Here is a 14789-nt window from a genome sequence, read left to right as displayed (position 1 = left end):
TGACTTTCCCAGCTGCTTTTCAGGCAAGACAGCTTCCTGCAAACATCTGCATTACTCCTAATAATGTAAATGTTGCAGCACTCTTGGCACCTTCAAGATTGTGGGAGCTTCATCACTGGAAGCTTTCAAGAAGAGACTGGGCTGCCATTTGTCAGAAATGATGTAGGGCAGTGGTGGCGAACCTTTTACTCAACGAGTGCCGAACAGATCCGTCCATCTGTGCTAATGTGCGGCTGCTCCCCCATGCCCTGCACATGCAACTGCACCATCTGCGCATGCGCACAGCTTTTGTGCTCCCCACCATGCGCTGTGCGTGCAATCGCACCATCTGTGCTTGCGCACAGCTTTTGTGTTTGTGCCCCATGTGCTGTGCGTGTAATTGCACCATCTGCGCATGTGGCATGGTTATTGCAGGTGCAATGCACGCATGTGAACGCTGTCTACACATGCACGTGTTGCGCACCAGTACTCTTGCGCACATGCAAAAACACGTGCACATGCACAGGAGAGCTCAGAAGACCAGCTGGGTCCCCTGAATTGCAGGCATGCACACCAGAGGCCCGAACACCAACTGGGGTACGCGCGCATGCACAGCTGCAGGTAAATTGGGCGACAGCTCGCGTGCCCGGAAAAATGGCTCTGCATGCCACTTCCGGCACGCGTGCCATAGGTTCGCCATCACGGGGGTAGGGTCTTCTGCTTGGGTGGAGGGTTGGACTAGAAGACTTTCCAACTCTGTTAATCTGATATCTGTTAAAGATGGGTTGGGATCGCAATTCACAGGCGTTGGAGTTCTTATTAGATCAGGATTAGATTGACTCCAGGACTAGGCACAATTCTTTCTTAGCAACAACTATCACCATTGATTGTCTAGCCAACTTTTGGCAAACCCGTTCCATAGTGTTATCTCTTTAAAACACCTGGGTTATAGTGCGATTTCTTTATCTGTGGTATTTTTGCTTCAAACCTTTGGTTCGTGCGGAAATTCCAACACTGTGACTCTGCCTGCCAGAGCCAGGCATAACATATCTTTAGACGCTGCTTTCTTGTTTGTCTATCGCCCATCCTCATGCATCTTCCAAGTATGAAACCTCCAAAAGACCTTTTTGTGATGATATCTGCAAATATATCATCAAATAACACAATTTGCTTTGAACTTATAATACAACAAGGCACCTGGAAGCTGATTTCATGTTGGGTTATCGAACTTCTTCCTCAGATTTCTGGAGTCAATTCACATTAAATTATACAGCTTATGGAGATTAATCTCTTTGCTACAAAGACTCATGCCTGATCATGCACATAGTAACCCATCTGGAAATGAATACAGGGGTGCAACTCAATTTTTTATTTGCTTAGTGGCAAGCATGCTCTGCTCCAAAATGAAATTGAATTTTAAAAAATGGTCAAAAGACTGCAGCCAAGTATCGTAAGTATCATGATGCACATTTATTCCTCTCCCCAGTAAACTATATCAATTAAAACTATTAATTAAAATGCCTTGCTGAAGGGTTAAGCGCGCTACAGTTCATTACTCCAGTAACAAATTACCTTTCTAAAAATTATTGGGGAAAGGAATAACAATGCTGATTTTTCCCCCAGCTGTAAGTATTTAAAAATTATTTATGGGAATCCAATAACTAGTGCATACATATTATATTTTGAAAATAAAATCCTAATGAGTTTAAACAGTGATAAGCGCTGTGAAATCGTGTTATCACCATACATCTTTAATCATCTGCCTCATTATTTCATTATTAGGTCATTATTACCCACAGACTTGTCATAAAACAGGCCTCCTCCTCCCCCCCCCCCAGTTACACAGTTTACAATGTGAGACAAATGTCAAAATGTGGGTTACCGTCTTGGCTGCCTTTTTCCACTGAAAAATGTCATTGCAAAGCTCAGCACAACTCATTGCTCACAGCTTTCAGATTTGGCCATCTCAGGAGGGAAGGAAGGAAGGGAAGGGAAGGGAAGGAAGGGAAAGGAAAGGAAAGGAAAGGAAAGGAAAGGAAAGGAAAGGAAAGGAAAGGAAAGGAGGAAGGAACAGAATAGGATAGGATAAGATAGGATAGGATAGGATAGGACAGGACTTTATTGTCACTTTGAATGTACACTAATTGGCATAAATCAAAATGAAATTTCGTTGGATACAGCTCTCAAAGGGTCCCCACCTCCAATATACACTACACAAACATGACAAAATAAATAGAAAATTGTGCATATACCCACATATATTATACGACAGAGAAACAACACAGTCTAGGAAGTAAGGAAGGGGGGAGGAGGAAGGAAGGGAAGGAAGAAGGAAGGAAGGAGAGGAAGGAAGGAGCATTAGGAAACTCAGCAGTCAGAGCTCAAGGGTTCACTGGAGGAGCAAGGGAAAGAGCCCCCATACTCCCATACGCACATCTGCAAAGAAAAGGGGGCGCACCACGTTGGATTAGGTGGGCAACAAGCTCCACCTTGCAAACCCAGCATTGGCTTCGCCTGCTGTTCACTTAACACCTCCCCCCAGGCTGCGTCCTTACCTGATTTGACTAGCACCGCTCTGTACAACCCAGTCGCCCCAGGTGGGATTCTCACCTGGTCGCCTCTCCTCTGGCTCATCGCGCCGGCAGGTGGCTCTTGGCGGGGCTGCCCTTAACTCTACTCCGGCCGCGCCAAGTCCGTCCCCCTCCCCCTCCCCGTCTCTCTCTCTGTCCTCTCCCCTTATTTCGGCGGGTTTCTAAGTGGGCATGACTTTGGGGCAATCGGCGGAGAGAAGCCCTCTCGCTCCCGCAACGGATCTTTACTGAGGCGACGAGTCACGTGAAAGGCGCCAGCGGCCGTTCCGTGCAGCCTCCCCCTTCCCACGAAACCTTTCCCGCCTTCCCCCCCCCCTTCTCGGATCCTGTAACGTGGCATGAGTCGCTGTGCAAAAGCTGCGCAAAGCTCACACTATGGGGAAGGAGTGTGTGTGTGTGTGTGTGCGTGGGGGGCTGAGGTGGGGGGGGGGGCAGAGAAAGAGGCTTGCAGACGCTTTTGTGTCAGGCTTTGCTTGGCTCCTGCTGGGAACTTTGGTGACAAATGGCGTTGCGTGCAACTTTTCGGTTTTTTAAGAACGAAGCTTTTGTGCTTCTTTCTGGGAGATCTCTCGCCCGCCCCCACCCCTCATGCAATGTTAGCAATTAGGCAGCACTTTGACGAGAGAGAGAGAGAGAGAGAAAAAAAAGACCTATAGACGAGCTGAGCGTGGAGTTGGGCGACGCGGGAATGAAGGCAAGGCAGGAACATTTGCTGCGCAACTCCTACGCTGCGAACGGGCGCGGCGTCATCGCCCATCCTCAGCGCTGCTCAGGTTGCAGCGCCGTTTAGAAATGCTTGCAAAAAAAACCCCAAAAAGTCTGGGCACTCAGGTGACCCGTGAGGACACAGATCAACCTCCAAGTGCTTCAACGACCCTCTTAAAAAAAAAAAAAAAAAAGGATGCAGAATGCAAATGACCAGCTGTTTGCAAGGGATTATAAACCCTTCCATTCCCCACCATCCAATCAGAACTGAAGAAGCTTCTTGGATGAGAAGCGAAACATCTTCAAAAGAAAAAAAAACCAAGAAGGTCCAGCTGCCTCCTGAAGAAAAAAAAATGCACCTTTGGGACAATCTGGAGCAGAGCAGGGGTGAAATCCAGCCGGTTCTAACAGGTTCTGGAGAACCGGTAGCGGAAATTTTGAGTAGTTCGGAGAACCAGCAAATACCACCTCTGGCTGGCCCCAGAAATGGGGTGGGAATGGAGATTTTGCAATATCCTTCCCCTGCCACGCCCACCAAGCCATGCCCACAGAACCGGTAGGGAAAAATTTTGGATTTCACCCCTGGAGCAGAGGTCTTCAACCTTGGCAACTGTAAGCCTTGGCGGACTTCAACTCCCAGGAGACCCCTGATCTGGAGGACTGAGAATCTCTACAGACTTTTACGCTTAGCAAAACCCAAGCGCGTCGGAAAGGGCTCTTCCTTGGAGTCCCGTTTCTCTGTGATTTTCTTAACTCCTTACTGATTGAATAAACTGCAATGGGAGGTGGGGGAGGGCTGGGGTTGGCACGTCGCAGGCAGGATTCAGTCAAAACGCTTGAGCCGAATGTGTGAATATTAGTCGCAGAGATTTTTGTTCCTTGATGGTTGTTCCCAGCTCGCTCCTTTAGGTGGACAGAGCCCGAGTTGCCCCAGGCTCACTGACATGACTCATAGATCTTAAAGACTCATAGATCTGTAAGCCTTCGGCAAAGATCGCAAGCTATGAGTAAGGAAACACAAGGAAACTTTAGATTTAATGGAACTCGGTGCGATGACTTTAAGAAGAGGAGGATAAAAAAAACCAAAACGAACCGGTGCCATTTGTGTCCTTTGTGTAACAATGCTATTTGGGCTAATGTGCATGTGCGATTATGTCATTTGCACAAATCGTATCCCCGCCAGCAATGTGCATTCTGATTTTAACAAGACAATCAAGAATAATGGATACTTCCTTTCCCTATTAGTCCATTAAATGGAGAAGATGGGCAATCCATAAATCTAATTAACAAACAAGCTAAACAAATAAATCAAGATTTCATGGTAGAGGAAGAAACATTTCTTCAGATATTATGATTTCTAAGGGGTTTTTTTATATCAGTGTCAGCCCTTTTAATGGGGACTGGAAATGAACTGGGAGCCAGTGCAGTCCTTGCCTTATGACCACACTTGGGACCAGAATTTCTGTTCTTAAGCAAGGTGGTGTAGAAAATTAGTACCCATCCCTCTCCTAGAAGAATGAAATATTTTGAGATATAAAAAAAAGCAGAATATTATATTTCTCTGGATTAGAAATGGAGAGACATGTTATTTTAGAGGGAGAAAGCAGCCCCCACCTTTTCTTAATAGCCCACAGCAGATGTCAGCACTTAAGACATAAAGAGATAGATAAAGAGTTAAGAGATAAAGAGATAGATAATTCTATTCATAAGCAAATACCCTCACCCAAGATCCAACACAGGAAAAAGCCATTAAGCCATAATAGGAATTGCCCAACACCAGGGCTGTCAAACTCCTGGCCCATGGGCCAGATTCGTCATGTGCTGGCCACACCCATGCCTGGTTTAGGGAAGGGGAAAAAAGTCCCAATGCGTCATGTGGTGACAACGTGAGTTTGACACCCCTGCCCAACACTCTTCCAGAACACAAGCCTCTTCATTGCATCATCTCAGCAGTCCAAACTTCAACTAAACCTGGGAGCTCAGACAACCTATAGAGCCAGTTATGACCCCTACATAACCCCTACAACAGCCAATAGAATACATATTCTTGCACAGGAACAGGAGGTTCAAGTGCAAAGCCCAAGAGAAGGTATAAATGCCCCCCACTCTCAACTCCATGTGGTCAGCTGCACCAGAACCACAAATATGTGGTTCTGTTCATCAATAAATGGACCCTCTTTCCAATAAGCCTCCAGCCTTCATTTTCTCTCCAGTGCCTTTCTCCCAGCTTGGAACTGAACCAGATGGATATTTCTTCCCACAATGGTTAGGTGATTTTTATCTTCATCCAAGATATCTAGTTCTAATTAGCCGCCACTTGTTTGAACATTTTGTCCAGGAAAGAAACGTTGAGCAGAAGCTTATACATATTCAGAACTTCTCTGTCCGAGTATGTTATGTTCCAGACTGTCCACATTATGATTGTCTTTAATGAAAATGAGATCATTTTTTAAAGGAGCCATTTATAAGCTCTTTTATCAAAGTGAACATCTATGTCATATTAAATATAATAAGTCAAGAAGAGAAAGATTGAGTAAACAGGTAGATGGCTGAAGTCCAGGGGTGAAATCCAGCAGGTTCTGACAGGTACTGGAGAACTGATAGTGGAAATTTTGAGTAGTTTGGAGAACCAGCAAATACTACCTCTGGCTGGCTACAGAGTGCAGTGGGAATGGAAATTTTGCAGTATCCTTCCCCTGGAGTGGGGTGGGAATGGAGATTTTGCAGTATCCTTCCCCTGCCACGCCCACCAAACCACACCCCTCAAGCAACTCCCAACAAGCCACGCCCACAAAACTGGTAGTAAAAAAAATTGAATTTCACCACTGCTGAACTTTATTAAACTAATCTGAAAGGTAACCAAAACAAATCTGATTAGCAGGCATCCTAGACACACTTTAGAAGATGAACTGCCAATACTATAGAATGAAGCATGATTAAGATGATTAATTTTATTCTGAAAGTGATATGTTTACCCAAATGTTTGACACTAAGCTCCCAAGAGTTTTGAAGCACCACCTCTCAACCTTGGCAACTCTAAGGAATGTGGACTTCTATTCCCAGTTTACCCCAGCTTGCATGATGGCTGGGGAATTCTGGGAGTTGAAGTCCACAAGTCTTGGAGTCAACAGGCTTGAGAAATACTATTCTAAATGGTTGTGTTGGACCACTTCGAAGGGCTTCATTGGGCAAAATTCACTGGAGGAGAAAAATATTGGATTCACCCCATTCACTACCTCAGTATAGTCTTAGTAATGTATCCTCTAGTACAGTGTTTCTTAACCTTGGCCACTGGACGATGTGTGGACTTCAACTCCCAGAATTCCCCAGCCAGCAGAGCTTGGTAGAGACTTGGTAGTACAGTGAGCCTTGGTAGTACAGTGGTCTAAGGCACCCTGTTATTAAACTGGTTATTAAGACCAGCTGCCTGCAATTACTGCAGGTTCGAATCTCGCTAAGGCTCAAGGTTGACTCAGCCTTCCATCCTTTCTAAGGTAGGTAAATTGAGGACCCAGTTGTGGGGGCAATAAGCTGACTTTGTATAAATATACAAAAGAATGAAGGCTATTGCTTAGCGCATTGTAAGCTGCCCTAAGTCTCCGGAGAAGGGCGGCATATAAATCAAATTAAAAAACAAAAACAAAAACAAAAACCATGACTTGGATGACTGAGAATCTCCACAGACATCCTCATCATCCTCATCCTTTCTCCCAAAGAAGACCCGAGTGTGTGATAAAACAGTAGAAACACAGTGTTTAATTGTACAACAGTTCAAAAGAATATTTATTTAACAAGCAGTCTGTTCCTGGAACATTGGTCATCATGTGACTTGTCAATTTCTGGATGACTAAACACATCTAATGTCATTTTGGACTAAATAGTGGGAGATCCAGTTGTGTTTCCCTGGAAGGAGAATTCCACAATCAGGCACCATATCTGAGAAGGTCCTAGTCATAGTCACCATACTTTGAATCAAATCCAGTTGTAGGACCAAAAGCAGAACTGATCGTATCATATGTCACTTATGCTTAGCAATGTCTAAATTTAAATGAGACAATCAAAAAGCCAAAAAGGAAACAAAAGGACCAAAAATCTCTTCAGCAGTAATCAGCACCAAGATGAATATAGGTTAACATCACGACCAACACAGACAAACAAGCGAACAGTAAACAACAGCTTAATTAAGGAACCACCAAGACCACTCCCACCAATACTGACAGGGCAAGCCACTAGTATATAAAATGAGAAAAACCCCTCTCCCCTTTACCATTGATGATGTTACCTACCTGGGTAATGAAATGTCTTCAACAGTGGTGAAATTCAATTTTTTTTACTACTGGTTCTGTGGGCGTGGCTTGGTGGGCGTGATGTGGCTTGGTGGGCATGGCAGGGGAAGGATACTGCAAAATCTCCATTCCCTCCCCACTCCTGGGGGAAGGATATTGCAAAATCTCCATTCCCACCCCACTCCTGGGACCAGCCAGAGTTGGTATTTGCCAGTTCTCCGCACTACTCAAAATTTCTGCTACCAGTTCTCCAGAACCTGTCAGAACCTGCTGGATTTCACCCCTGATCTTCAAGAAAACACACAATATCAAAATTAATAGATTACAAAAATGGAATTCCCAACTGCAACTACTTAAGGTTGATTGAAATTGAGAGGGAAAGAGAAGAGAATATGATTCTACTTTGGGAGACAAGTAGGGAAAATATTTATTTACATTTCATATTTTTCTGCTGCCAGAATCCAAAATTATAACAGAATTTCAGCCTGAATATTGTTACAGTTTTCCTCATTAGGATTTGTATTATTTCAGAGACTTACCTGGGTTACTGCTAACATGCTTTCTATTTTTCTGGCAATAGTTGGACCGAGGAGAGTATTCTTTCTAGGGAAAAGAGTGGGAAAGAGAAAGGGCCATGAATGCACAATTTATCATTATTTCAATTCCTAGGTGCTTTTCTAAAGGTTAGAAGTTATTTTACCAGCTTGAATACCACTTTTCTCTTTGTTTTGTTATGGTATGAGCTCCAGCCTTATGCTGTGTAACCAATGCAACAGCCAAAAGAAAGGTATTATTTGGATAAAGCATCTCTCACTCACCGGCAGTTACATTTTGGCGCCACTTCTGGTTTTTAGGTAGTCTTCAAAGATGTGTTGTAGTAGTCTATCTTTGAGGTGACAAGGACATGAGTTACCATTATCAGGTCACACTGTTCCAGCAAGGGCTACATCTAGTATACCAGCCTGCCTGTTGCTTTCACCTCTTGAGGAATTAAGGCCATAAATCTGAGAGGACCCCCAGTTTACAGTCCTTCTTCTGGGATAGTATGATCCAGGGGTGAAATGCTCCCAGTTTGGACTGGATCACCCAATCCAGTAGCGATGGTGGCGGATGGTTCGGAGAACCGGTAGCAAAAATCCCTGTGCCCCCCCTCCCCATGCCCAGCTGAGCCGCACCATCATCAGAGGCTGTTCTGAAGAACTGGTAGCGGAAATTTTGAGTAGTTCGGAGAACTGGTAAATATCACCTCTGACTGGCCCCGCCCCCATTTATTCTCTGCCTCCCGAGTCCCAGCTGATTGGGAGGAAATGGGGATTTTGCAATAACCTTCCCCTGGATTGGAGAGGGAATGGAGATTTTATAGTATCCTTCCGCAGCCCTGCCCACCAAGCCCCACCCATCAAGCTATGCCATGCCCACCAAGCCATGCCCACAGAACCAGTAGTAAAAAAATTTGAAACCCAATACTGATTCAGAGGTCTGAGCATTAAATCACACAATGGGGGAAAGATCTGAGTCCTATAGAATTCACAATAAAGAAGCCAGAAGTTTACTATTTTTCTTCATTAACTATTGATTGGAAATGCCCAGTCAAGAAAGAGGGGAAATATCATAAAATAGTGTCTCCCAATCACAACCTTTGCAGGAGGTCCAGAACATAAATACATTCATTTGTTTGTTTGTTTGTTCGTTCATTCGTTCATTCATTCATTCATTCATTCATTCATTCATTCATTCAATTTTAGAGATCTTATAGGCCATTCAAATTATGTATACAATTCCCGCGCTGTAACATGGATTAATACAACAAAATATAAATAGCTACAATTAGAGAATATGTGGCATGCACTGCATAGCAGAAATCTAGCCAAATTCAAAATGGAAGGATGGAGGTGTATCTGGGTCAAGTGATGAGGTAGTTATACCATTGCCAATTTTAAGGAGGATGGCAGCACAATTTCACTCAGTGATGATTTTACCATTGTCTTAATTGTTGGTGGTATCGAATATTGCTGAGAGAGGTTTAATAAGACTAGAACTTAATAGGACTTGTTCCATCTAGGGGCCAAGAAAGTCATCCACTAATGATAAGTGCTGTTTCAGTCTCTTTTTCCAGATCTGAAACGAAGCCAGATGATGTTTTTGTCAGAGTATGAATGTTCATAGACTGGAATAGACATGGTAACAGGTCAGCCAATGGGGACTGTTTGGAAACTGAAACAGAGTATTTGTTTGTAGGGGACCATAAGAGACAGTTTGGAGTCTGGGCGTAGCTTGTATATAAGAGTTGGTTTGGCCTCTGTAATTAGTGCCTCTGTATAATATTACCCTCTGTATCTCTCTACTCTGTAATGACTTGCTTCTCTGAACATTGCTTCTGTGCTCCTGATTTTGTATGCTGACTTCTGCTTTTATTATATATAAAGAAATTTCATATATATAATTGAATCCTGCTGAAGTTCATTTACTTGTGTGCTGGTTGGATGTGCTGCAAATACTCTGACAGCTTTATGTAGGAATCTGTGCTTCACTATCATCTTCTGAATTTTGCCTCTACAACCTGTTCTATTTTGAAAGAACAGGCAGGGAGACTGAGGCAACGGTTAACAGGAACGGTTTATTAACGTATTAACAGCAACAGCAAAATGTCAGAACCAACTCAAACCTCTTTCTCTCACAGCCGCTATTTATATGCCGGCTGGTAAAAAGCAGCAGCCAATGGCATCTCTTTTAATTGTCCCGCCGGCTGAGCTGTCAAGTCTCAGCCAATCGGGAGCGCTTCCTTGTTGCCGGGTAGTGAAACGTCGCGTCTGTAACACTCCTTCCCCCTTGGATGGCACAAACGTAATCCTTAAGGAAATACGGACGACTGCGCATTCGTCCTGACCGACGGAGTTCGCTGTCCTGGGACAGGGCTAGTTCCGGACTCTCAGAGAACGTCTCTGCAGGTTGCGCTAGCCCCTGAGCCATTGGAACTACCGGCGACTGAGCGGATGCAGTAACAGGAGGCTCAGAGGTCGGAAGAGACACTGGTTCATCAGGAAAACAGGATGGCCGAGGCACTATTATTGGTGAAGCATCGTGGGCCTTATCGTCCCATGGAGGTGGGGGCGAGGTCGTCTCTGGCGGATGGTCCATGGTCGGATCCGCATCTTCCGGGGTCTGGTTGGAAAAACGACCCCTTAATTGATCTATATGGCGCCGCCAGGCTCGTCCATCCTCGAGCTCGACTCTGTAAGAACATGGTCCTGTTATTAGAATGATGCGTCCAGGCAGCCACGGAGGGTCGCCCCCATAGTTTCTGGCATACACACAATCGCCAACCCCGAAAGACCGGGGGCGGCTAGATGAATCTACGGGGGCCTCAGGCGTGAAGCATGGGTGTAGCCTGTCCAAGGTGGTCCGTAAACGCCTGCCCATAAGGAGTTCGGCAGGGCTTCGATTGGTCAGCGGGCAAGGGGTAGAGTGTTGCGCCAAGAGATATTGCGCCACCTTTTCCTGCCAGTCCCCTGGGCCAAAACGGGCTAGGGCATCCTTGGCCGAGCGGACGGCCCTTTCAGCCCGGCCATTACTGGACGGATGATAAGGTGCCACCAAGGCATGGCGGATGCCCAACCCCGCAAGGAACAATTGAAACGTGGCCGAGGTGAATTGGGGCCCGTTGTCCGATACCACCACATCGGGTAAGCCGTGGGTGGCAAATAAATTGCGGAGGACCTTAATCACAGCGTCTGAAGTGGTTGATGCCATGCGAGCTATCTCCACCCACTTAGAGTACGCATCAACCACAATCAATAAGTTCTGTCCCATGAAAGGTCCAGCCAGGTCTATGTGGAGCCGGGACCAGGGGGACCTGGGCGTTTCCCACTCTCTAGGCGTGGCAGCAGGGGGCACAGGTCGGGACTGCTGGCATCGCTGACACCTGGCTACCCATTCAGAAATGGCCTGGTCCATTTTTGGCCACCAAACATAACTGCGGCCCAATGCCTTCATTCTATCGGTGCCTGGATGGCTCTCGTGCAAACGCTGTAAAACAGGCCTACGTAGTGTGGGGGGAATCACCACCCTGCTACCCCACAATAAACATCCCCGGGAGATGGAAAGTTCATGCTGACGGGTGGTAAAAGGTCGGAATTCCCCTGGGACCGGGCCCAGTGGCCACCCCCGACGAACCCAATCCAGGACCTGCACTAGAGTAGGGTCTTTAGCTGACAGTTTGGCAACGTCTGATGCTGTTACTAAATCAGGGAAATCATCGATTAACAAGACGGAGCGGTCAGGAGCAGGGTCATCAACAGCTATGGTAAGAGGACAGCGACTGAGACCGTCAGCATTCCCCAGATGAGCCCCTGGGCGATAGACCAGCTGGTAATTGTAGGCCGCCAGAAAAACTGACCACCGAGTCATGCGGGGGGACATAATTTGTGGGGTCTGTTTATCGCCTGCCAACAAACCCAAGAGAGGCTTGTGGTCAGTGACTAATTGAAAAAAACGACCATAGACGTAATCGTGAAACCGCTTTACCGCGGCCACGAGCGCCAACGCCTCTTTATCCAATTGCCCATAATTCCTCTCAGCAGAGGACAAGGTTCTGGAGTAATAGGCAACTGGAGCCTCGGTTCCATTTGGCAATACGTGGCTCAATACAGCACCAATGCCGTATGGAGAGGCATCGCAAACTAATGTGAGGGGGAGGTTGTCATTGTACTGTATTAGCACAGCATTAGATGTGAGTAGGTTTTTTACAGCCGTGAAGGCTGTGGCATGGGGTTGTTCCCAAACCCAGGGAGCCTTACTGTCCAACAAGCGATGAAAGGGTTCTGCCACAGAGGCCTTATGTGGAAGGAAGATGCTGTAAAAATTAAGCAGGCCCAAGAAAGCCTGTAACTCCGCTTTGCACGTGGGAGTCGGGGCCTTCTTAATGGCCTCAACCTTTGAAGGAGTAGGGTGGATGCCAGACCCATCCACAAGGAACCCTAAAAATTCAACTTGTGGCACTCCAAATTTGCATTTGGCCTTCTTGAGTTTCAGGCCATTTTGTTGGAATCTAATTAGCACCTGACGGGTGCGTTCTAGGAGATCTAGTTTGTTGTTGGCAGAAATTAAAACGTCATCAAAATAAGGGATGACACCGGGGATTCCCTGTAATAATCGCTCCATAAGGCTTTGAAAAATGCCGGGTGCAACACAGACCCCAAACTGCAGGCGGCGACACTTAAAAGCGCCCCTATGGGTAACAATAGTCTGAGCGGTAGCCGTGGCGTCATCAACAGGAAGCTGCTGATATGCCTGGGTCATATCTAATTTAGCGAAGATGGTACCATGACCCAAAGAATGTAGTAAATGTTGGACTACTGGGACTGGATAAGGGTGTGCCTGCAAAGCACGGTTGAGGGTGCACTTAAAGTCACCGCATATGCGGATAGACCCGTCCTGCTTAGTGGGAATGACAATGGGGGTCTCCCATTTGGAATAATCGGTGGGTTCAAGTATTCCCTGGGCCAATAGTTTGTCTAATTCCGCATCCACCTTGGGGCGGAGGGCAAAAGGCACCCGTCGGGGCTTGAGTCTTATGGGTGCCACCTGAGGGTCAAGGTTAAGGGAGATGGGGGTACCCTTATAGTTACCCAGAGAGCCATCGAAGACCTCAGCAAACTCAGAGGTTAGGGCCTCGAAACCATCAGCGACGGTGGTGTGGACGCCCGAGACGGTGAGCCCCAACGCCTCGAACCAGTCTAACCCTAACAAACTGGGAAGGCTACCCTTAACAACAAGAACTGGGAGGGACCCTGAGAAATCTCCTTTCTCAACTAGGAAATTGCCACAACCCAAAATGGGAATACTATTCCCCTGGTAATCATGGAGCCTGGTGTTGCAAGGCTGTAGCTGCTCAGGTGAGATGGTCGGCACCAGCTTCTTTAGTGTCTGCCAGGCGAGTATGGATTTGGAGGACCCGGTGTCCACTTCCATTCTGCACGGCCTTCCTTCAACCTGGACAGTCAGGAAGATCTTCTTGTGCTGTCCCGAAGACGCATGGCTGACAGACACGGAGGAGATTGTTCTGTCCCGGGAGATGGCAAAACAATAGTCCTTTGAGGGGGGAAACCCCTTCCTGCCGAGTCTGCCGTTAGCTGGAGCGCTCGTGGTAGCGTCCTGAGGAACAGAACGGCAGACCTTGGCCAGGTGCCCTCTCTTCCCGCAGCGTCGGCAGACAGCATTTTTAAAACGACAAAAGGCGCGGGGATGTTCTTCCCCACAGCCGAGGCAGGGCGCAGAAGTCAGTCTCTTATTCGGTGGCCTCTTGTTACCCCCAGCTGCTTTAAGGCGGTTCACCTCGTCTTCGTCATCAGAAAGGTTGTCGGGGCAAGCATCCCCGATGTGAATAGCGGCACAGCGGGTGGCTGGTAGGGCGGTTGGAAGTCTACGCATCTCTGCCGCCGACCTGTCCGACATTTCAAAAGCACGAGCTTCGTCTACAGCCGACTGCAAGGTGATATCAGTTTTGGCTAAGAGGCGGCGCTGCAGCTGCAAGTCGTGCACCCCGCAGACCAATTGTTCGAGGAGGGAGTCGTCAAGGTTCTCGAATTCACAATTAATTGCTTCCTCCCGGAGGGCAGCAAGGTATGTGTTAAGGGATTCCCCCTCCTTCTGCAATCTCTGACGGAACAGGAACCGGCGGGCAATTCGAGAGGGGGCGGGTGCGTAGTGGCCCTTCAGTTTCGCCAGCAAGGAGGGCCAGGGAACCGTGGACACAGAGAGGGGAGCTACTAGAGCCCTGGCCGTAGCAAAGATTTGAGGCCCACAAGCATTTAAGAAGTGGGCTCGCTTCCTGTCATTAGAAAAGTCAGTATAATCATTGGCTTGTAGGAAGCAGTCAAAACGCTCGATGTAAGCGTCCCATGTCTCTGAAGCTGGCACAAAAGGAGCGAATGTTGCCGGGTTAGCCATCGTGAGAGAAGAAAACTGTCACGAAAATTTTTTTTTTTTTTCCTCAGAATCAGGAAATATCTACCTTCCGCAGTGGGAACTGAGTTCAGGATACGCGATGCCGTTGCTCAGTGAGAGGATCCCATCCTCATCGCCAATGTTCTATTTTGAAAGAACAGGCAGGGAGACTGAGGCAACGGTTAACAGGAACGGTTTATTAACGTATTAACAGCAACAGCAAAATGTCAGAACCAACTCAAACCTCTTTCTCTCACAGCCGCTATTTATATGCCGGCTGGTA

At 46.9% G+C, this 14789-nt stretch overlaps 1 protein-coding gene across 4 annotated transcripts in view; it reads right to left on the bottom strand.

Annotated features, from left to right (window-relative positions):
* Window positions 1-14789, bottom strand: part of FAM107A (family with sequence similarity 107 member A) — a 78649-nt gene that overhangs the window by 37994 nt on the left and 25866 nt on the right. The window contains exon 2 of one of the 4 annotated variants that reach the window (XM_034408781.3): window positions 8101-8164. In XM_034408781.3, the coding sequence (XP_034264672.1) occupies window positions 8101-8164 (64 nt within the window). Of the gene's footprint in view, window positions 1-1861; window positions 2415-2534; window positions 3326-8100; window positions 8165-14789 lie in introns of those variants that run through there. The other 3 variants (XM_034408782.3, XM_034408784.3, XM_034408783.3) reach the window with 3 other exon arrangements.

Source organism: Pantherophis guttatus, chromosome 2 (genome assembly GCF_059756535.1).
Source record: "Pantherophis guttatus breed Tessera chromosome 2, ASM5975653v1, whole genome shotgun sequence".
In the NCBI taxonomy this organism is placed as follows: domain Eukaryota; kingdom Metazoa; phylum Chordata; class Lepidosauria; order Squamata; family Colubridae; genus Pantherophis; species Pantherophis guttatus.
Note: the sequence above shows the minus strand (reverse complement) of the source record. Positions and strands in the feature narration are given on the sequence as shown.